The 21,559-nt window shown below is 41.7% G+C and overlaps 1 protein-coding gene across 3 annotated transcripts in view; it reads right to left on the reverse strand.

Annotated features, from left to right (window-relative positions):
* Nucleotides 1-493: 493 nt before the first annotated feature.
* Nucleotides 494-21,559, reverse strand: part of FAM172A (family with sequence similarity 172 member A) — a 446,910-nt gene continuing 425,844 nt past the window's right edge. For 2 of the 3 annotated variants that reach the window (XM_049769144.1, XM_049769146.1), the window contains one exon: nucleotides 615-955. In XM_049769144.1, coding sequence (XP_049625101.1) covers nucleotides 813-955 — 143 coding nt within the window. In that variant the 3' untranslated portion in view covers nucleotides 615-812. Of the gene's footprint in view, nucleotides 582-614; nucleotides 956-21,559 lie in introns of those variants that run through there. The other variant, XM_049769145.1, reaches the window with a different exon arrangement.

Here is a 21,559-nt window from a genome sequence, read left to right on the forward strand (position 1 = left end):
GAAGTTATTCTGGGGAGGAGGCTCAGAATGAACACTGGATGATTTAGGGAAGAGAGAGAATCATTTGCACTCCCCCAATTATCTCCGACTAGCCTGCCATTCAGGCTCAGAATTGAAATTTGGTTTTGCTTTCTTTTGAGTGGTGCGGGGAGGGGGGGAAACTTGCTTTATTTATTTATTTAAAAACAGGAGAGGGAGGCATAGGACCCCTAACGGGGGGGGGGAACCTCCCTCCCTCCAAAAAAAAAATGCGTGTTTGGAAGCCAACAAGCCAAGTTGGCTTTCAGGGCGCAGAAGAGGAGGCAGCCACCAGCCCCAGGGCCGGGATGACAGGGGCGGGGGTGGGGTGCGGTGGGGTGGGGTGGTTCGGGCAGGCGGTAGGACCGCGCAGACGCCGCAGCTCGGCTCGGGCCTGGTGCGGGGGGCTCCGGGAGGACAATTAGGGGCGCGCGGGGCCGGGCCGGGCCGGGTTGGGCGCTGTCAACCTTCATCCGCGCGCGCGCGCGCTGACAGCCGGCCAGCCGGGCGCGCGGGAAGCAAGGATCGGTGGCTCCCAGATTGCTTTGACAAGTTGCACTCATCTAGAAAGAATGCCAAACGCGATTTAGATGTCTTATCTGGCGACCCTGTGCTCGGGGGGAAGAAAGCGATCTAATGCTGAGGGGCTGGAGGGGCAGAGAAGGGGCGTCTCAAGTCAGCTAGCTCGGTGGCTGCCTGCCGGCGGGCTCCCAGGCAGAATCCCCCATCTCCCCGGCTGGCTCTCTCTCTCTCTCTCTCTGGCTCTCGGGCTCTCGGGCTCGCTCGATCTCCGCTTACAGCTCCTCATGCTGGACCTGGGACGACCGCCACGTCACAGCCGGTTTCGGGGACCCGCCGCGGGCCTCCGAGGCTTGGGCGAAGAAGCGGAAGATGGACGCAAAGCTTCTCCAAGAAGTCAGCTCGTGCCGGTCGGTCCCTGCAGAGGGGAGACAGACGGGAGACACCAAGGAAGATCAAGTCGGCGTTGGGGTTACCAGGAGGCCCTGGGTAGAGGTGGGGGGGGGGGCGGCGAGAAGCTTCCCGCCGGACCCCACCCTTGTTCCCGCCCCCCACGCGAGCGCCCCGCGACCTGAGTGCGCGCCCACACGCTGGCATGCAGGCAAGGCTCGCAGGCGCAGGCCTAAGGCCCGATCTCCGCAGGTGGCGGGGAGGCCCGGTTCTCACTCACCATCACCCCCCCCCAACCCGTAGGGGCCGTCCCGACTCCAGCGGACGCGCCCCGGTTTCCCCAGTGGGACGCCCCGCTGGAGGCGCGGCCCCCGCGGCCCCCCGGGGGTCTCCGCTCCCCTCCGGGCCAATCCCCGCGCCCGGAGGCCCGGCTCGGCCCGGCCCCTCCTCCTGCCTCCTTCTCCGGGAAAGCGAACCGCCCAGTTCTCCCCCCCACCCCCCCACACCCCGGGCACCCCGCGATCCAGCGCCTGGATTGGTTTTTCCCTCCCTCCCACCCCCCTCGCGCGCTTGGCTCCATGCGGCTTCCACACCCACCCGCAGCATTCACGTTTCTTGGCTTTCCCAGAGGACACAACAAAACAGGAAAAAAAAAAACAAAAAGCCCCCCCCCGAAAAAAACACGCCCCTCCCCAGCACCCCCAAATCATAAAACTGCCGGAAATTTTGCCTCCCCAGGAAGCACGATCTTAATCGCCACGACGAGGTCGCCGCTATCAGATTATTCAGGATATTGTTGCATGAGGGTCCGGAGTCAAGAGAGATGAGGTCCAGGAGTGAACTCCCCGCGGACCCCTTCGACTTACTATTTTAGGAGTCTTTTTTTTGGGGGGGGGGAGATTGGGTCACATCCTGCAGCACTCGGGCTACATCTGGCTCCAAGCTCAGAAATCGCTCCTGGCAGGCTCGGGGGACCACATGGGATGCCTGGATTTGAACCACCGTCCTTCTGCATGCAAGGCAAACGCCCCACCTCCATGCCATCTCTCCGGGCCCCTTAGGAGCCAGTTTTAAGAAAAGCTTTTCAAAACCTGTTTGCAATCACTGACTCACTGACTGCAATTTAAATAAACAAACAAACAAACAAACAAACAAACAAACAAATAAATAGCATCTTCTGTTGGGCCAAGAGGAGTTCAGAGTCCAGCCTGGATCGCAGGTTATCAATTGGTGGGGTTAGAGAGGCACAGCTTTATCTCGCTGGCTTCGATTTAATGTGAACGAGCACTATTTTTCTGATCAAATGAGCTCTCTCGTCAACACAGGCTGCACACACCGATGACGTAGACATGTGAACAGACGAGGACATTGATGTATTTGTGACTTCTGAGATAGAGCATCTCGTTTGGCAAAGCAGCTTCATGACTTCCTTTTTCATTAAGAAATGAAAATAAAATGTCTGAAGGGTCTCATACAAATAAGCGAATAGCTTTGACCCAGTTGAAATACCTTCCTAGATCATTACATTATGCAAAGAAATACTGCTTGGAAAGTCTTCAGATGGAGGGGGGGGGGGGCTCAATGTGATACTTTGACATTGTTAATGATAATTCTTTAGTCTGTAATAGTAGGTCATTGCTATGGTTACTCTACAATGGTGCAACACTTTGCTTTCCCCTTCAGCTATTCGCTGAGACCTGGTAACCACATTTGTTGCCTAGCAACAGTTTTGTGACAATATCACAATCTGGGAGTTACAACAATAAGGATGCTAAGGCTGCGGTGGGCCAGAGAGCATATGACTTAACTGTGGGAGCTGGCCCTCCTAGAGAACCCCTCTCTAGATTTCCCCACAAGGACGCTCTTTCCTTCTCTCTCCAGTCTGGCCTTATTATGAACCTGTATTTGGAGCCAATATCTAGTACTGAAGGCATAGTCTTCAGAAAGATCCCCCACCACTACTGAATTCAGACAAAAAAAAAATGAGATTGTTTCTCTATTAACTTATTCACTTAGGGCAAAATTTAGTGTTATTCAATGGAAGGCAATAAGTGTAGGCTTAACATGTCAAGTCCTAAAGTGCCCGACTGGATTTGATACGTTTTAGTGGAAATACTAGGGAAAATTAAGTCATTATTATGTGATCTTCAGATATTTGTTATAATGTTTACTGATTTCTCTAGATGACAATGTTAAACTACGAATCTTTTGAATATGATCCAGATACAAGTGAGCAGTTTTAGATATGCTCAGACATAACCTATTTGAATGTCTGTTAGAAAAGATGTATGTCTATGGTATATGTCTAAGGTTTTAAGATATTTTGTATTTGTTTTCGCTTTTAGGTCACACCCAGCAGTGTTCAGAGGTAACTTCTGATTTTGCACCGAGGAATTACTCCTGTCGAAGCTCAGGGGACCATATGGGATGCCAGGGACCAATTCTAGGTCGGCAAGGCAAGCTACTTTACCCACTGAACTATGGTTCCAGCCCCAACTCAAATTTCATTTCAATAATGATTACTAACTGCACTTAAAATTATAATAAATTAAAAAATTCATTGCATTTCTTCTTTTTTGAAAGACTATTTTCAGATATATACTATATGGCAACATCCATCCCTACACACAGTGAGCAAAAAAAAAAAAAGTGTTAATTGTCTCCTTTTCTTCTCCTTTCCCCTGTTTCCATGCTCATTTGGCATTTCCTTTCTAGTGATCACACTTACACTTACTAGTGTTACCAAGGCTATGATCAATTTGTAAGCTTTCTCAGGGAACTCTCCTCATAATTCCTTCCGCCCCTTGAAATTCAATTCAGTCTATGAATCTTGAGGGACCCAAGGAGTCAATGGTCTGAAGCAATTTTAACTCCTTTATTTTCTTCCTTCCTGGTGACAATCTTTCTGAAGGATGAACAAATTTCCCTGGTGATAAAATCACTACAAAGGCTTTTTAGTTTTAGCTTATGATGACTCTCTGCTTGATTAGTCTTGAGCTGATGAAAAGACCCCAGTCCCTGAGTTAACTGAATAGCTGCACTAGCTCTCTACATTTACTCTTGCAACTTATGAGTATAAATAATGAGTATAAACTATGAGCTCTGTCACAGGAAGTCCCAAAAACTGAAAAAAAAAAAGAAGAAAAGAAAAAGAAATGGAATAACAGAGACTGGGGTGGAGATGGGGGAGGATACCTGGTCCCTAAACTAAGATATAGCTACATGAATATTTGATAAAAACAGTTTTTCTGGGGCCGGCGAGGTGGCGCTAGAGGTAAGGTGTCTGCTTTGCAAGCGCTAGCCAAGAAACAGACCAAGGTTCGATCCCCCGGCGTCCCATATGGTCCCCCCAAGCCAGGGGCTATTTCTGAGCGCTTAGCCAGGAATAACCCCTGAGTATCAAATGGGTGTGGCCCCTCAAAAAACCCCAGTTTTTCTGGGGTACACTAGCTGTGCTCAGAGGTTACACCTGGCTCTACCCTCACTACACTCTACTCTACTACTCCTGGAAAACTTTGGGGACCATATGAGACGCTGGGGATTAAACCCAGGTCAGCAGTGGACATGGCAAGAGCCCCATCCATTGTACTTTCCCTCTTGACCCACCATTTTCTATACTTAAAAAATTCACTACTGTAGGGGATATTTTTTAATCAGGACAGAAATATAGGCTATTAGATTACTGAGTATGAAAGAATATAAAAGGAGAAACAGCAGGTTAATGAAAAAAAAAAGCAGCACTTATTAAGAAGCTATAATGTTATGTAGGTAACATGGAAAATAGTCACTTTTGCGCTCACCAGCCATCTTGAAAGGAGATAAATATGGTTGTTTATTTGGGTCCAATCTTCTTTTTTGTTGTTTTGCTTGGTTTTAGGCCACACCCAATGGTTTCTATACAGGATCCCACATATTAAATACCTGCCATGTTCTCAAGTAATAATTACTATAACCTTTTGGATTGTAAGATTTTTGTTCTTACTGTATAATTCACCTTTGGTACAAAATTAATTTTACAATCTATAATATCAGAGATTATTATTAAATAAATCAATAAAAATATCAACCTATAGTTAGTGATGATCCACCTTCAATTTGAAAAATGTATACTGTATTAATATAATTAACATAAATTGTATTATTAATAATTTAAAATGTTAAACTTCAAAATAAAACAAAAGGATCTTAGAGCTTCATTCCAATAAAATACCTTTATTCAGTCTCAATCCTTTTGTGTGTGTGTGTGTGTGTGTGCTGAAGAAGATTGAACCTACAACCTCACAAATGCAAAGCAGATGCTTTACCATTAAGTTAAATTTCTAACTTTTTTTCCAGTTTTTGGGCCACACCTGGCGGTGCTCAGGGGTTACTCCTGGCTATCTGCTCAGAAATAACTCTTGGCAGGCACGAGGGACCATACGGGACGTGGGGATTCGAACCAACCATCTTAGGTCCTGGGTAGACTGCTTGCAAGGCAAATGCCACTGTGCTATCTCTCCGGCCCCTAAATTTCTAACTTTTCTTTTTGGTTTTTGGGGCCACACCCCGTGACGCTCAGGGGTTACTCCTGGCTATGCGCTCAGAAGTTGCTCCTGGCTTGGGGGACCATATGGGACGCCGGGGGATTGAACCACGGTCTGTTCTAGACTAGCGCTTGCAAGGCAGAGACAACTTACCTCTAGCGCCACTGCGCAGGCCCCAAAATTTCTAACTTCTAAGAGATTTTTTTTTTCCATTTTACTTTGGGCCATACTCAGGGCTATGCTCAGGGATCACTTCTAGTGGTGCTTGGGGGACTAAAAGTTGTATGGGGGATTAATTCCAAGTCAGCCATATGAAAGGCAACTGTCTTACATAGTGTACTATTTCTCCAGCCCCTTGATCAGTGATTGTATTTATTTATTTATTTATTATTATTATGATGATGATTTGTTTTGGATCACATTCAGTAGTGCTCAGGGTTTACTCCTAGCTCTGCACAGGGTTCACTCCTGGTAGGTTCAGGGAACCATATGGGGTGCCGGAGATCAAACTTGGATTGGCTGTATGCAAAGTAAGCAAGCCTACACACTGTACTATATCTTGGTCATTTAGAAAAATTTAATCTTATTTTTTTGTGGCTTGGCAGGACACTACAGATACAAGGCAGAAGTATTATTTAGTATGGTGGTGGCAGTTAAGATCAAATAGGGAATAGAGGAGAAAATAAAAAAAAATAACAATTTATAGCTTAGAAATAAACTTGTAGTTCTAAATAAATATAAAAATCCTACTTTGTGGGGCCGGAGAGGTGGCACTAGAAATAAGGTGTCTACCTTGCAAGCGCTAGCCAATGAAAGACCGTGGTTAGATCGCCTGGTGTCCCAAATGGTCCCCGCAAGCCAGGGGCAATTTCTGAGTGCTTAGCCAGGAGTAACCCCTGAGCATCAAATGGGTGTGGCTCGAAAAACCAAAAAAAAAAAAAAAAAGAAATTAAAAAAAAATCCTACTTTGCTTCAAAGAAATGAAAATTTTAGTCATAAAATTAGTCTAATTGGAAAATTCCTACTACACCCTTGTCTTCTACTTGATTATATATAAAATTTGATAGATTAAAACAAACTAAGCAATAAAAGGCCTCATCATTTAATCTTAAAAAGAAAAGATGATTGCAAGGAGTAATTGCCAATAAGTGGAAGAAGGCCACTAATGGGAGGCTTCCTTCAATTTGCAGGGCAGGAGAGCAAGGAAAAGGATTGCTTGTTCTGCACCCCATGTGGCGTTCAGTTTATTCCACCATTTACTCCTGTAGTTGAAAAACTTGTTTATAATTATGTGGGCTTGGAATTTGAATTTGTAATCTCAAAGTGCTTTTAGCATACTTTTATTGTATGTGGAGTTTTCCAGGAATACATCTATCACATAAATTGGATAAACTGTACTTATGCCATTCAGAATATTACCAACAGAAGTTTATCAAGTGCACAAATCTCATCATTGATGGCATCACTGCCTACTGTGCTGCTTGTATCACACACAATAAATGCACCCGCTCAGTTTTCATATGTGGCTATTGAAATTATGATGGTCCTAAACAGAGGATGAAAAGGTGTCCCTTTTATCATGCCTTTTCATGGAGTTATGATTTAACATTTTAAATATCGATAAGTGTATTATTTTTATTACAAACATTTATTTCTTCCATATGTTAATTTACACATCACAATAATTTTGCCATCTTGTACATAAATTATGTTGTCTCTACAATTTATTTAAGGATAATAAAGCACTATGCAATACTCATTACAATATGAAATATTTAAGGGGCCGGAGAGGATAGCATGGAGGTAGGGCATTTGCCTTGCATGCAGAAAGACAGTGGTTCAAATGCTGCTGTCCCATATGGTCTCTCGAGCCAGCCAGGAGCAATTTCTGAGTGTAGTAACCCCTGAGTGCTGCTGGGTGTGACCCAAAAACCAAAACCAAAACAAAACAACAACAATAACAACAACAAAAAACAAAAAAAATGAGATATTTAAGTAATCAAAGGTTAGTTTAAAATTGAATTAAAAATTACTTTAGAGATTAGAGTAATCTGAATCATAGCTAGTCTAAGCTATCTCTTGTACTCAAATACCAAGCATAAAATGATTTTTCTTTATCATGTTCCTTCCACAAATACTATTTGCCATATGTTCTTCACTGTGATAAAAATAATAGACAGGAGCATAGGATCTTCCAATTAAAAATACTACATTGACTACACTTTGCTCATCAAGTGTTTTTCAGAAATGAACGTAGCAGCTTTTACAGTGGAAAAGATAACACAAATGGTCAAAAATGTTAGAAATTCATGAAGGATAAGCTTATAAATCATATGAGAAAGAGCAAATTCCTAAAATGTGTCATTTGTTTTCCCAAAAGACTATATATTTGAAGAAAAAAGTGTCTTGTAATGGAACTGAGAAGGAAAAAAGCTTTATTTCTATGATAGCATTTAGAAATTAACCAAAAATGGTTAGAAAGGGCATGAAAAGTTAGAAAGTGAATGATCAAGGAATAGAATAAGATAGATAAAAACATGGCTTTAATATCTGCCCTGTCAATTTCTCTCAGTTCTTCCTGTGATGTTTCCAACCCAAGAGCTTCTTAGGAGTTGACTTGTCCATACTAGCCTTCACTTGAGCTAAAAGACTGAACTTTTTTGTTGGGGGACACATCACACCTGGCTTTCAGGGCTTACTCCTCACTCTGTGCTGAGGTACTCCTGGTGGTACTTGAGGGACCGCATGTGGTTCTGCAAATCAAACCCTGGGTGGAGAAGTACTATAGCTCTTGTTTAGAATTTACTATATCCATTGTTTAGATTTTTTGGAGAGTGTAAGAACTATGCCAAAGTATGCTTCTGAGTTAGCAGCCAAAATGCCATTTCCTTTGGCAGATAAAAAAAACTCTGAAGCTTTACATAATTCAATGTGGTGGATGACTTAAAGAGTTATATGTAAATATAAATTCTATAAATAGATTATTTTTGAAGTAAGTGGATTATTTAGTTTTTCAATAAACTTTTTGTTTTTTTGGGTCAGATTCAGCATTGCTCAGGTGTTACTCTTGGCTCTTCCCTCAGGAATTAGTCTTGGTGGTACTTGAGGGACAATATGGGATGCTGGGACAAACGAGGTAGGCTGCATTCAAGGCAAGCACCTTACCCTCTGTATTACTGCTGACTCCCTCAATGAATATTTTAACAAAGTGAAGAATTGTCTGGGAAAGCAATTAATCATTCTTCAGTGGTAATACATACGCACACACATATACACTCACACACACAAAACTGATTTTCCAGAGAAAAGATTCACCAGTGTAAAATGATTGACAGCTTGGGTAAGTTCTCAGAAAGGACTCAACTTATTTACACATTTTATTATTTTTATGTTTGGGCTACACTAAGAGGTGAGTGGGGGAATGACTTACCACGATACTGAAGTGTGTGTATGTGCGAGAGAGAGAGAGAGAGAGAGAGAGAGAGAGAGAGAGAGAGAGAGAGTGAGAGAGAGAGAGAGAATGTGTATAAGTGGTGGCCAGGATGGAGAACCGAACCTGAAGCCCCATGTACAATGCATGTGCTTCAACTCTCTGAGCCATCTCTTCAGAGGAATTCCTTGCTTTCTCATTCACTATTATAATTACAGTTAGGCCCCTTACTTTATGTTGGTCCTAGACCAAAAGGTCCGTAAATAATTTTGTAAATTCGCACATAATTTACATATTAGTATCTAGTTTAGATTAGGGAACATAAGTCACAATGTCAGCATTGAGTTTTAGGTCTCGGGTTCCTCTTGGCTCTGTGCTCAGATATCACTACTGAAAGGCTATCACTATTGGGGGACTGTATGAAATGCTGAAGATCGAACCCAGGTCGGCTGTGTGCAAGGCAAATGCCCTACCCTTTGTGCTTTCATTCAGGCCTAGCTTTGAGTTTTAAAGATGATATATTTTTTAAATGCCTGTCAGGGGAAAAGCATGTTCTTTCCACCCTCTCATCAGTCCCACCCCAATGAAGGAATTAATTTTTAAAAGCAAAAGGCAATGAATACATTTTATCACTTCCTATGCAAAAGGGAGAAAGCAAAAAAAAAAAAACCTAGAAAGATATGAAACACATTAGTATTAACAGGATAACATGTCTATGATACTTTCAAAATGACAAGGCTTGATGTTAAAAATTGATCTTTAACAAGAAAAAGAAATATGGGCAATTAGGAAGTAATGAAGACCCTGTCAATATAGCTATGTTGATAATAACAGGTAAGGGAATTCTTGAGAAAAATCTAATATATTAAAAAAATCAGAAGGTCTGTAATATGCATTATTGAGTCCCAGTGGGATTAACTAATGAATTTATGAGCTCACCAGCAGTTATTTTTAGAAAGTTATAAAGAATTAGAGAGATATCAGAGCACTGAAAAATAATGTGCCTTCTAAAAAGAAATAAAAGATAACTAATAAAATTCACTTAAAAATGAATTCTGGAGTTCCTAAGGAGATCAAGAAAAACTACAAACTTAGCAACAATATTAGGGGGGAGAGTAGTGCTTCTATCAGAGGCTCTCCAGGTTGGATGGCCGAAGCGTGAAACTCAGACACACGGGGGACAGTGGGGTGAAGTGTGTACTTAGACTCTGTAAGGACAAACACCAAATGAAGCTCAGCAAGACTGCAGAATTGTCTGGGGGAAATTATTCATTAAAAACCCAGGCCAGTTCCTCTCCATTGCTAACCCAGTGGCAGAGTTAAAAGCGGAAATTGTGTCGAGACCCTAAAGGCAAAAATAATCAGCTTGACAAGGGATAACATAAAGGCATACTTTAGTGACAGAAACTTTTGGGTTACCTGCAGCTTCTGGGATGGCCAGTCCTATTTTCTACCTTTTTATATGTGCCTCTTGTCTAAAACAGCAGAGATATTGTGGAGGGGCTGGGGCAGGACAGCTGGAGAACCAGAAATAACCCAGGGTCTGAATAGACAACTTGAAGAAGGTATAGGTCTGATATTAAACCTAGCATACCTTTAATCAACCTTCTCCTATGCAATAAAAGAAGAGCCTATTTTTATTGTTTCCCTTGTCTATCAAAGCCAGACAGCTAGTGAACAAGTGCTTTTCCTCCTTTTAATTCTTGTCTCACATTTCTCTTCCTCCTGACACCACAGAAAAAGCCTCCTAGGGATATACTCTATTTATCTATTCATTTATTTCTTTTTTGTGTGTGTGGGTAGGGGCTACACTCAGCAGTGAACAGGGTATTCTACTGGCTCTGTGGTGAAGGATCATTCTTGACGGTGCTCTGAGCACCATATAGGATGCTGTGCTTTCACTAGGGGTTGGCTGAATGTGAGGCAAGTACCTTGCCCCAGTATTATCTCTCTGGCCTTAGTGATCCCTTTAACATTGGAGCCCAGGAGCAGGAGTGGTTATTACAGTGGGCAAGGGCTTGCCTTGCATATGGCTGACACAGGCTCAATTCCAGGTACCTCATATGTCACTGAACACTGCCAGGTATGCCTTCCCCCATCAAAACAAACAAAAAAATAATCAAATATAAAATAAAACAAACATATTGAAAATAAAACAAATAAAATTGAAGCCCTGTGATGAGGGAGATGGCTTAAAGGACAAGAGTCTCAGTTAGATGCCAAGCACCACATGGTTCCTCATGGACTTCTAGGACCAACCACAGATACCAAAATTGGAGCAGTACACAGTTCCATAAACCAAAATACAGTAAAATAAAACTTGAACAGAGCTGTGGGCAAACACCCTTTTCCCCAGGTTTTCCTTTGTCATTTTCAAAGGTAAATTTATCAAAGAATGGGAAGAGTACAGAGCTCTAAACAATGCAAAGAACCATATGACTATTTCCATTAGTATGTTTCTGATATATCATTCTCAAAATAATATGCAAAGAGTTCCACTGGGCCCCATTCTAAAATCATAATGTCCAAGTAAACAGATACAACTTGACAAATAACTTGTCAGAATTTATTTTATTCCAACTTCTCTGTTTCTTGTTTATGGATTTGTCTGTGTGCATATGTGTATGTGTATATGTGAAAATTAAAAGTAAGTAGGGGAAGAAAGAAGAGAAGAGAATGAGTTACTGGAGGGGGGAGGTGACAACTGATAGTGGCTCAGGGACTGTTCCTGGCCTTATGCTTATGAATAACACCTGGTGTATTCAAGTTTCTCATGTGGTGCCAGAGGATCCAACTGTATGCAAGGCTAGTCGTGCTTTAAACCCTGTGCTAATGCTAAAACACCCTTGAAAGGGTGACTGAGAAAAGTTACTGAGTGGGTGGTAGGAAAGGTAAGAGAAATGAACTGCAAAACAATGTCCCTAAGTTTGGGAGAAAAGAGAAGAAAAAAATTGAGAGGGGAAGTAAGACAACGCAGACAGGTAGTAATGGGAGCAAAAGGGTCAAGGCCCTCAGATATATCACAGCGTAGAGGAGTGGTATAGTTCTATATCCAAGCCACAGAGTCAAAAACCTGAGATCCAAACTACAACAACCAAACTTAAAAAGGGACTCTTCAAGGTGACAGGCTGGTGGAAATCTGGTGACACTGGTAAAGGGAAGTTGTCACTGGTGGTGGGACTGGTGCTGGACCATTGTATATCTAAAACTCAACTAAGAATAACGGCAAATTACAGCTTTTTAAGACTATTCAAGAGAATAAAATAAGTATCCCATTTAGATCCAGGTCAAGGGTTAGGGGGAGGATAATTGTGTGGCAAATGCACTTTGCTTATGAGCATGAGGCTGCTGGACCCATTGTTGGATCTCCAAGTGGAGTGAAGTCTGGGCAGCACTTCTCTCTAGCACTCCTGCATTAGAACTGAGTGCAATTTCCAGGACAGTGCACCCAAGTTGGTGCCTGCTCCAGATTAAAATCTATGGTTCCAGGCAAGTAATTAAAGATGCGTGAGATTCACTGTTGGGAGTACATCCCCAGGGCGTTCCATAACCAAATATGTAAGTACCACAACCACAAGGATGTGTGACCGCTAGTCACAACAAAAATAACAGCAGCAGCAAGAACAACAAAGAAGGAAGGGGCAAACTTCCAAGGAGAGAAATAATCTAATCTGATTTGCATTTTAGGACTAGCTAGTTGCTAGGTGGTGAATGGGTTCTAAAGAATTTTGGTTTTGGGGAGACCACAACTTGGTGGTGCTCAGGGATTACTCCTGACTCTGACCTCAGGAATCATTCCTAGCTGATTAGGAGACCATATGGGGTGCTAGGGAGGATGCCGGGATCAAAGCCAGGTTGGCTATGTGGATGGCTTTGGCTGCGTGGTTTCAGGAGTTTGAATGATAAGACTTAACCAGATTGCATTTGCTGGCGATTTCTCTGCAGCATTCTTACTCCACTAGGTACTTTAGAGCATAAAAATCTACTTATGACTAGTTCATGTAAGTAAATTAATGATGCAATAGTCATAACATGCAGTATTGGTTGAAAGAGAAGCCAGCTCAAGCAATATTTTAAAGCAGTGAATAAAACATAGAATTGACCTAGAAACCGCATTTTCCTAACTTCTCTGCTCTTGTTAAGAGCATTGTTTTGATTTCTCAGTTCCTGAGAGCATTCTAGTGTTGTTGAGTTTCCCAGGCAGGCTTTCATTTTATTGGTTTTTGGCCACATTCAGCCATGCTCAAGGGTTACTCTTGGCTCTGAGCTCAGGGGTCATACTAGACAGTGCTTGGGGAATTTATGGGATGCCTGGAATTGAACCGGAGTTCAAATGAATCTGCAAGGCAAGCACCCTCCCTGCTATGCATTTTTTTTTAAATGAAGGGACACAGCATTTTCTAAGCATATTTAGCTCAAGGCCTCTAAGTAACTATCTTAGACTTTTCTCTTTTTTTTTGGTTGCTGAATCCTCATCTAATTAGTTATTATATACTGAAAATTATAACTCAGCAAAGTTTTCCCAATCTTTCATTCTATCCCCTTTGCTATCATTCTAGATTTAATGACCTATTATTTTAGAATCTAGACAATTACTCCTAACTGATTTTCTTGCCTTCAATTCTTCCCTTTTTATCCTGTATGTATTTGAATCCCTGTTATCTGTTGTGTCATGTACCTCTTTGCTGAAAAAATATCCAATGATTGGGGATGGAGCAATAGCACAATGGGTAGGGTATTTGCCTTGCATATGGCCAATCTGGGTTCAACCTCCAGCATCCTATATGGTTTGTATGCCTGCCAGGAATAATTTATGAGCACAAAGCCATGAGTAATCTCTGAGTGATGTGTGGCCCAAACACAAAAAGCCAAACAAAAAATATATAATGACCACTTACATTCCACAAAATTAAAGTCCTCAATTCCTCCTGCTTCTTGTTTTAATTTTTTATACATTTTAATTGAATCACTGAGATACACAGTTACAAAGTTGTTTATGATTGAGTTTCAGTCATAAAATATACAATACCCTTCACCAGTGCACACTTCCCACCACTAGTGTCCCAATTTCTTTTTTTTTTTTTTATTATTATTATTATTTTTTTTTTTTTTGGTTTTTGGGCCACACCCGTTTGACGCTCAGGGGTTACTCCTGGCTATGTGCTCAGAAATTGCCCCTGGCTTGGGGGGACCATATGGGACGCCGGGGGATCGAACCGCGGTCCTTCCTTGGCTAGCGCTTGCAAGGCAGACACCTTACCTCCAGCGCCACCTACCCGGCCCCTAGTGTCCCAATTTCTTATGCTTGGTTTAACCCTCAGATTTTCTTCTATCAGCACCCTCTTCATCCCAGGCTTAGCTCAACAGACAGTTTCTTTCTCTTCCCTTCCCTCCCTTCCTTCCAGGATTTAATTTAGGGACTCACATATATAAGGCAAATGCTCTACTGCTAAGCTACATACTTAACCTCAGTTGACATTTCTAAAGCCTTTTGGAAACTTCTGGGCACTGGAAACTGTGATTTTATTTATTTATTTATTATTATTATTATTGTTTTAAGATATGGTGCTTCTTCTTTTGGGTGGATATACCCATATGTGCTTGGGGTTTAATCCTGATACCCAATGCATTCTGATGGACAGTTTCTAAAACCGGGCACAAACTTGAGTTATCTTTAATAAGACTGATAAACTTTATGAGGATATATGTTAGCTTTTAGTGAAGAAAATTTTTCTATATTGAATATAATAACATTTGGTTATTCTAGAATTAAAACTAAAGGAAATAGAGTGTTTTTCCTGCCATCTCCATCACACTGTTTGATCAGCACTGACAAATACTCAAAGTATGTCAGTTCCCCTTAGCAAAAATGCTGTGTTTAACTAGTAAATACAATTTACTAGCATCAAAAGAGGTTTAGGGAAGTGCCAGAGCTGAGAACTATGAGTCAGGCTTTCACTATTCAAAATATTGTATTCCCAAGATATAGCTAGCTTGACCCAAATTCAGAGGCAGACTTGAAAGGAAAAATATAAAAAAAGCAAAGATGTAGAAGGGATCTTAGATAAAAGTTGGTCCAGTCCAGTCGTTTTTATTTCATAGGTTACAAAAACAAACAAAGCTTCTGTGAACATTCACATAAAACTTTTAGCACAGTGGGTAGTTTGCCTTGCATGCAGTTGATCCCCAGCTCCCTAGATGGTCCCCGAGGACCAGCAGGAGTGGTCCCTGTGTGCAGAATAGGAGTAAGCTCTAAACACCATCGGGTGTGGCTCAAAAACTTAAAACCCAAACAAAACAAAAAACACAAAACCTTCCAAAAAGGGAAATAAAAATGTGTTGTGTGGAACAGCATTCGTTTTTCTGGGATAAAAGCCCAGTAATATACTTCTATTCAGGACTACTTATTACCTGCATGTTTAGTTTTCCAAGCAACTGCAGCACACTGTTTTCCAAAGACACTGCTATTTTACATCTTTTTTCCAGCAATGAGTGTCTACAGATTTCTCTGTAACTTTGCCATTAATGTATTTAAATTGGGTAGACTTATTCCTCCCACTTTATTCTTCTTCTTCAAAGTTGTTTTAGGTGTTCTAGTCTCCTTGGACTCCCACACCATTTTTAGAATAATCTTCGTCTATGTTTACTACATAGTAAAGAATGACTGCCCTAAAAGAGTAAAGTATTAGCTTGACTGCTGTAGGATCTAGAGACTAAAGTTAGACAGGTGGTTAGTCACATCATTGCAAATGAATTCCAATAAAAACTCCCTGTGAATTCTCATATACTATTACCAGAGAAGATAGAACTGTACAGGTTTGGACTAAAAGAGGATAAGTAGAAACACATGCTTAGAACTTTCCTGGACACAGCTTGATAGACCTCTGCCTGGATGATTTTAATCAGGATCCCTTTTGTTGTAACTGTGAGTGTAACAGGTATAATAGATTCTGTGAGTCTTTTTGGCAAATGATCAAAAAGTAAAGGCAATTTTAGGGAAAATTTATAGTTAATATAAGTAGTGAGGGTGATCTTGGTACTCCAAAAGTTTATATTTTACAGAAAGCTCACTGATTTTGACATAAGTTATGCTAAATTTGAAAATAAATCGAGAAAGAACCAATTTATTTGTTATATCCAATGATTGAATCTATGATTATGAGATATATCCCAGCTTTATTATTATTATTATTTTTATTGGGGGACTATACCCAGTGGTGCTCAGGAATTACTTCTGGCTCTGTGTTAAAGGATTACACCTAGTGGTACTAGAAAATATCACATGTGGTCCTGGAGATTGAACCAGGTTGGCTGCATGCAAAGCAACTGCCTTAACTCTTGTAGTATTTCTCTGACCAGCTTTACTACTTTTAAGTTTGCTTGCTTCCTGGAATTTCATATAGTTCCCCAAACTCTTCCAGAAGTTATCCCTGAGTACCTCCAGTTGTGTCCCAACAAAAATAATAAATATATTCAATTTTAAGCCAGAAGACATGAAGTTGTAACATGACTGAAATACAAGGAATATCATCGATACGATATCATTGGTACAAGAAATTATCATCACCATTAAAAGAATATCAGTAAAAGTTAAAATTTATTATTTATTTTGATTTGTCATGGCACTAAATAATTAAATACAAAAAAGTCATGTAAACCCTCAAATAATTTAATTAATCCCTATATTGTTGAAGTCTGAAGAAGCTCTGGCACTTTCCAAGGCTCTGGTACTAGTAAAAATTAATATCATTTTTATGAAAGAAGGACCTGTGTTTTACTCTCCCTTTATTCCTATTGTACAAAGTCTGCCTAACACATAAGATCCTGGCAAATATTTGGAAATAGCTGAGTAAAATGTCAGTCTCTTAAAGTCTGAGACAGGGTTAGTAGAGTATAAATCTCAATCAATTTAAGTTTCAGTTTAGGGAAGTTCTTCCTTCCTCTCTCCCTCCCTCCCTCCTTCCTTCCTTCCCTCCCTCCCTCTCTTCCTTCCTTCTCCTCCCTCCCCCCTCTTTCCCTCCCTCCTTCTTCTTCCTTCTCCTCTCTCTCTCTCTCTCTTTCTCTCTCTCTCTCTCTCTCTCTCTCTCTCTCTCTCTCTCTCTCTCTCTCTCTCTCTCTCTCTCTCCCACACACACACATCTGGCAGCAGTTTCTCCTGACAGGCTTTGGGAACCATATGGGATGCCGGGATTCATGCAAAGCAAATGCCCTACAACTATGCTATAGCTCCAGCCACTCTTATTTCTTTCTTAAAGTAATAAGACCAATTGACTCCTTGTTGATATGTTAAGTGGGAACTGACTGTTTTTCTCCATGCCTATATAAAATTTTATAAGATATTTTTGTGCAATGAAGGTTTTTTTCCCCAGGGCCAGAACTACAGAACAGTGGGTAAGGTAATTACTTGCCTTGCATGTGGCTGACCTGGGTTTGATCCCCAGAATCCCATACCACACATAGTCCCCCAGACCCCACCAGGAGTGATTCTTGAGCTCAGAGCCAGGAGTAACTCCTGAGTATCACTGGGTGTGGTCCAAACAAAAATGAAAATAAAAAAGAAAATTATTTTTTTTTCATATGCTTTGTGCTGGTATTTTTAGCTGATCAAAGGATGAATTTAAAAAGTAAGTCATGAGCCAGAGAGACAGTACAAGGATCAGTCATTACTTGTTGTTTAAAGAAAATATTGTTGGTGCATCTGGGGGCCAACGAATAAAGTCCAACATTTCCCATAGCTTGGTATAAACGTAAAATCTATACAGAGTCACTCTTCTACCAGTATTGCTTATAAAGCAGATCTCACAGGGGGAAAATCAAACAATCAAATAACTAATCTAGTGGGCAAAATTGTCACTGTATGAGGATATTTGAAAAGAGTTATAGATGTTAAGGGAATACATCTGAGATATACAAAAGAGATACATGTGACCCTTTTATGTTTTAAAAAGAAACAAAAAGAAAGAAAACAAGGGTATTTGAAGACAACAGGTGATAGTTGAGTTTGAGACATGTTTTGCTGCATTACAGAACCCTATATTGTCCTTGAACAAGGGGTTATGCTGAAGCTGATTCCGGTATATGCAACTGTCCATAGTTTGATGGGGGCATGAGGGGCCACCAGGTCAACAGGTCAACAGGCTTGTTGGTTGTAGTTGTTTGTATAGGCATGAGCTGGGGACCGAGAGAGTGTCTTTCAATGAGGAGCTGGATGGTGGTGTTGGGGCAGAAAGTCAGTCTTGGTGTCTACCCAATTAGGGACTGAGGATAAGGAGGGTTGAATAAGGGGAAGATAATGGTTCAGGGTTTGGGTATGAGCAGGTAGGAGAGACCAAGGGGTGAGGGGAGAGACAATACATATAAGACTAGATAATAAAGGTCAATTTGAGTGTTTTATCAGAATCTTGGGCATCCTGATTCTATTCCTAGGAACAGTCTAGGATCAGGAACGTTTTTGGATAATACTTAAAAAGTATGCATGGTTTTGAAGAATAGTAATACTAGCAAACAAAACAGGGGGTCCAATATACATAGGGGAGGGGTTTCCCTTCTCCGCCCGCCCCCCAGGGCCCGAGTTGCCAGGGCAGGCCATGAAGACCCACCTGGCGTGGGGGGTCCCAGTCTCCTGGACCAAGTGTTCAGTCCAGGAGATCTGTGGCCCGCTGTCCGACCAGCGACCCTAACATACCAGAAAAAAAGAGGGACGGCTTTCCTGGCATGTGCGCTCTGCTAGGTCCAACTGCGAGCTCCCTCTCCAGTTTGAAAATTGAAAGGGAGGGGTTTCCCTCCTCTGCCTGCCCCCCAGAGACCGAGTTGCCAAGGCTGGGCATGAAGACCCGCCTGGCGTGGGGGGTCCCAGTCTCCTGGACCTAGGGAAATGTTGGACTTTGTTCGTTGGCCCCCAGATGCACCAACAATATCTTGTGGCATTGCTTCTCTTTTGCATAGGCACATTAAAATGGGAAAATAATACATATGCAAACAAGTTCTTATCTAATAGAGATGGGAACACAAATTTGGTAATGTAATTAGGCCTTTTACCCTGAACATTGGCATAATGATTTGGCTTAGGCCTCAGAAGAATGGGAATCGCCCACACACACCTGAACAATGGATACCATCTATGGAAACAACCACAATTGTCTTTAACATTACCAGGATCTAAGCCTCTACCAGAGAAGACCTACCACTGCTTTGGCATTGACTTACTCCAAAGAGTACTCCCAACACCTGGGCGACTCAGCAACAGTCTGCATGCAGGGCAGATCGCTCTGCATTTAATGATATGCTGAAACTAGAGGATGCTCCACATCAGCCTGACACTGATGAAAGAAATGCACAGAATCCAGAGTCTTTAAATATAAAAGTCTGATACCAACTATAGCTAAAGTGTGAAAAAGCTTCACCGGGACCTTGAGAACGACTGGAGTTGGATAGACTGGTATGCCTGGAACCCAGAGTCTGTCTTATGCCAATAAACTTCTGGGGTGAGGCCTTTTTGTAATCAGGTCAAGGATTTTTTTTTCATTTTCTCCATTTTTTTGGACCTATGCAAACATTGGCAATTGCCACTATCATGCCTTTACTATATATTTTTTACTCTTATCCTTTAAGGAAAAAAAACTACAATTTACTGAACTTAAAAAAACAAATTACTGTAGTAAAATACCTGTCTCGAATAAAGGCAGGGGATGGGAAGGGGGGAGGGGGTAATGTTGCACTGGTGAAGGGGGGTGTTCTGGTTATGACTGTAACCCAATATGATCATGTTACTTAAATAAAAAAATATATTTAATAAAAAAAAAGAGAATGAGATGGAAACATATGGATAGTTCAGAAAGAACAGCCTTAACTGGAAATGGTTTTCCTTCCTTCCTTCCTTCCTTCCTTCCTTCCTTCCTTCCTTCCTTCCTTCCTTCCTTCCTTCCTTCCTTCCTTCCTTCCTTCCTTCCTTCCTTCCTTCCTTCCTCCCTTCCTTCTTCCCTCCCTCCCTTCCCTCCCTCCCTCCCTTCCTTCCTCCCTCCCTCCCTCCCTCCCTTCCTTCCTTCCTTCCTTCCTTCCTTCCTTCCTTCCTTCCTTCCTTCCTTCCTCCCTCCCTCCCTTTCTTTCTCCTCCCTCCCTCCCTCCCTCCCTCCCTCCCTTCCTTCCTTCCTTCCTTCCTTCCTTCCTTCCTTCCTTCCTTCCTTCCTTCCTTCCTTCCTTCCTTCCTTCCTTTCTCCCTCCCTCCCTCCCTCCCTCCCTCCCTTCCTTCCTTCCTTCCTTCCTTCCTTCCTTCCTTCCTTCCTTCCTTCCTTCCTTCCTTCCTTCCTTCCTCCCTTTCTTTCTCCCTCCCTCCCTCCCTCCCTCCCTCTTCTTTCTTTCTTTCTTTCTTTCTTTCTTTCTTTCTTTCTTTCTTTCTTTCTTTCTTTCTTTCTTTCTTTCTTTCTTTCTTTCTTTCTTTCTTTCTTTCTTTCTTTCTTCCTTCCTTCCTTCCTTCCTTCCTTCCTTCCTTCCTTCTTTCTTTCTTCCTTCCCCCCCCCCCCCCAAACCTGGCAATACTCAAGGATTACTCCTGGCTCTGGAAGTATGGAATGCTAAAGATCCAAACTAGCTCGACCACATGCAAAACAAGGGTCCTTTATGCTTACACCACAGTTCCATCTTCTATTATTATCATTATTATTTTAATTTTATTTATTTTTTTTTACTTTTTGGTTTTTGGGTCACACCTGGCAGCGCTCAGAATTACTCCTGGCTCAGGGGACGATATGGAATGCCAGGATTGAACCAGCATCTGTCCGGTATTGGCTGCGTGCAAGGCAAACTTCCTACAGCTGTGCTATCTCTCCAGCTTCCTATTTCCTCATTTTTCTTTATGGCAATGGTATATTGTAGGCCAAACAAACATTAAAAGTATATTTCTACCAATTTCTGTAGGTTTTCCATTCTTATTTTATTCCCACATTTATTTCATCTTGCCAGATAAAAACATATATATTTTTCTTTGTTTTTATTTTTGGATCACACCTGATGATGCTCAGGGCTTACTCCTAGTTCTGTATTCAGGAATTACTACTGGCAGTGCCTGAGGACATATGGAATGCCAGATATCAAAACCAGGTTGGCCTGGCTGGCAAGGCAACCCAGGGCCTCACAAGGCTAAGTGCTCTACTGCTGAGTTCAACTCCTGGTCCTTATGGTTAAATACTTTTAAACTTGTTAAAATTTCTGGTACTTGAAAAGTGCTAATAGGGGCACCAAAAAATTGGTGATACTTGAGGGGTTCAATTTGATCTAGTGCTCTAGACCAAATCCAGATCCCTGTGCAAACCTGGCATATTGTTCAGCACTTTTAATTGTCCCTCCAGCCCTGGGATAATGCTTTTAAGATAGGCATTAAAAACAAAAGTGAGGGTAGTAGACCATGCCACTAAAATAAAACAATGACCTACATCATAGTACAACATGGGAATAGATTGTGCAACTAATAGTTAGAAAGCAACTATATATTCATGGGTTAGCATCATATTTCTCAGAAATATACATATTCCTTCTCTCTTTATAGCCACATATTTTTTCTTCTTTTGTGCTGCAACACCTTGAATGTGTCTTGAGTAAAGGAATCTTTTGCTCAGTAAATTATAGAAAGCAGCGCCTGGCATCTTTCATATTCCAGGAATGTAATCCTATTGTAGAAAAGAGC

This window comes from Suncus etruscus, chromosome 2, assembly GCF_024139225.1.
Source record: "Suncus etruscus isolate mSunEtr1 chromosome 2, mSunEtr1.pri.cur, whole genome shotgun sequence".
Classification (NCBI taxonomy): Eukaryota; Metazoa; Chordata; class Mammalia; order Eulipotyphla; family Soricidae; genus Suncus; species Suncus etruscus.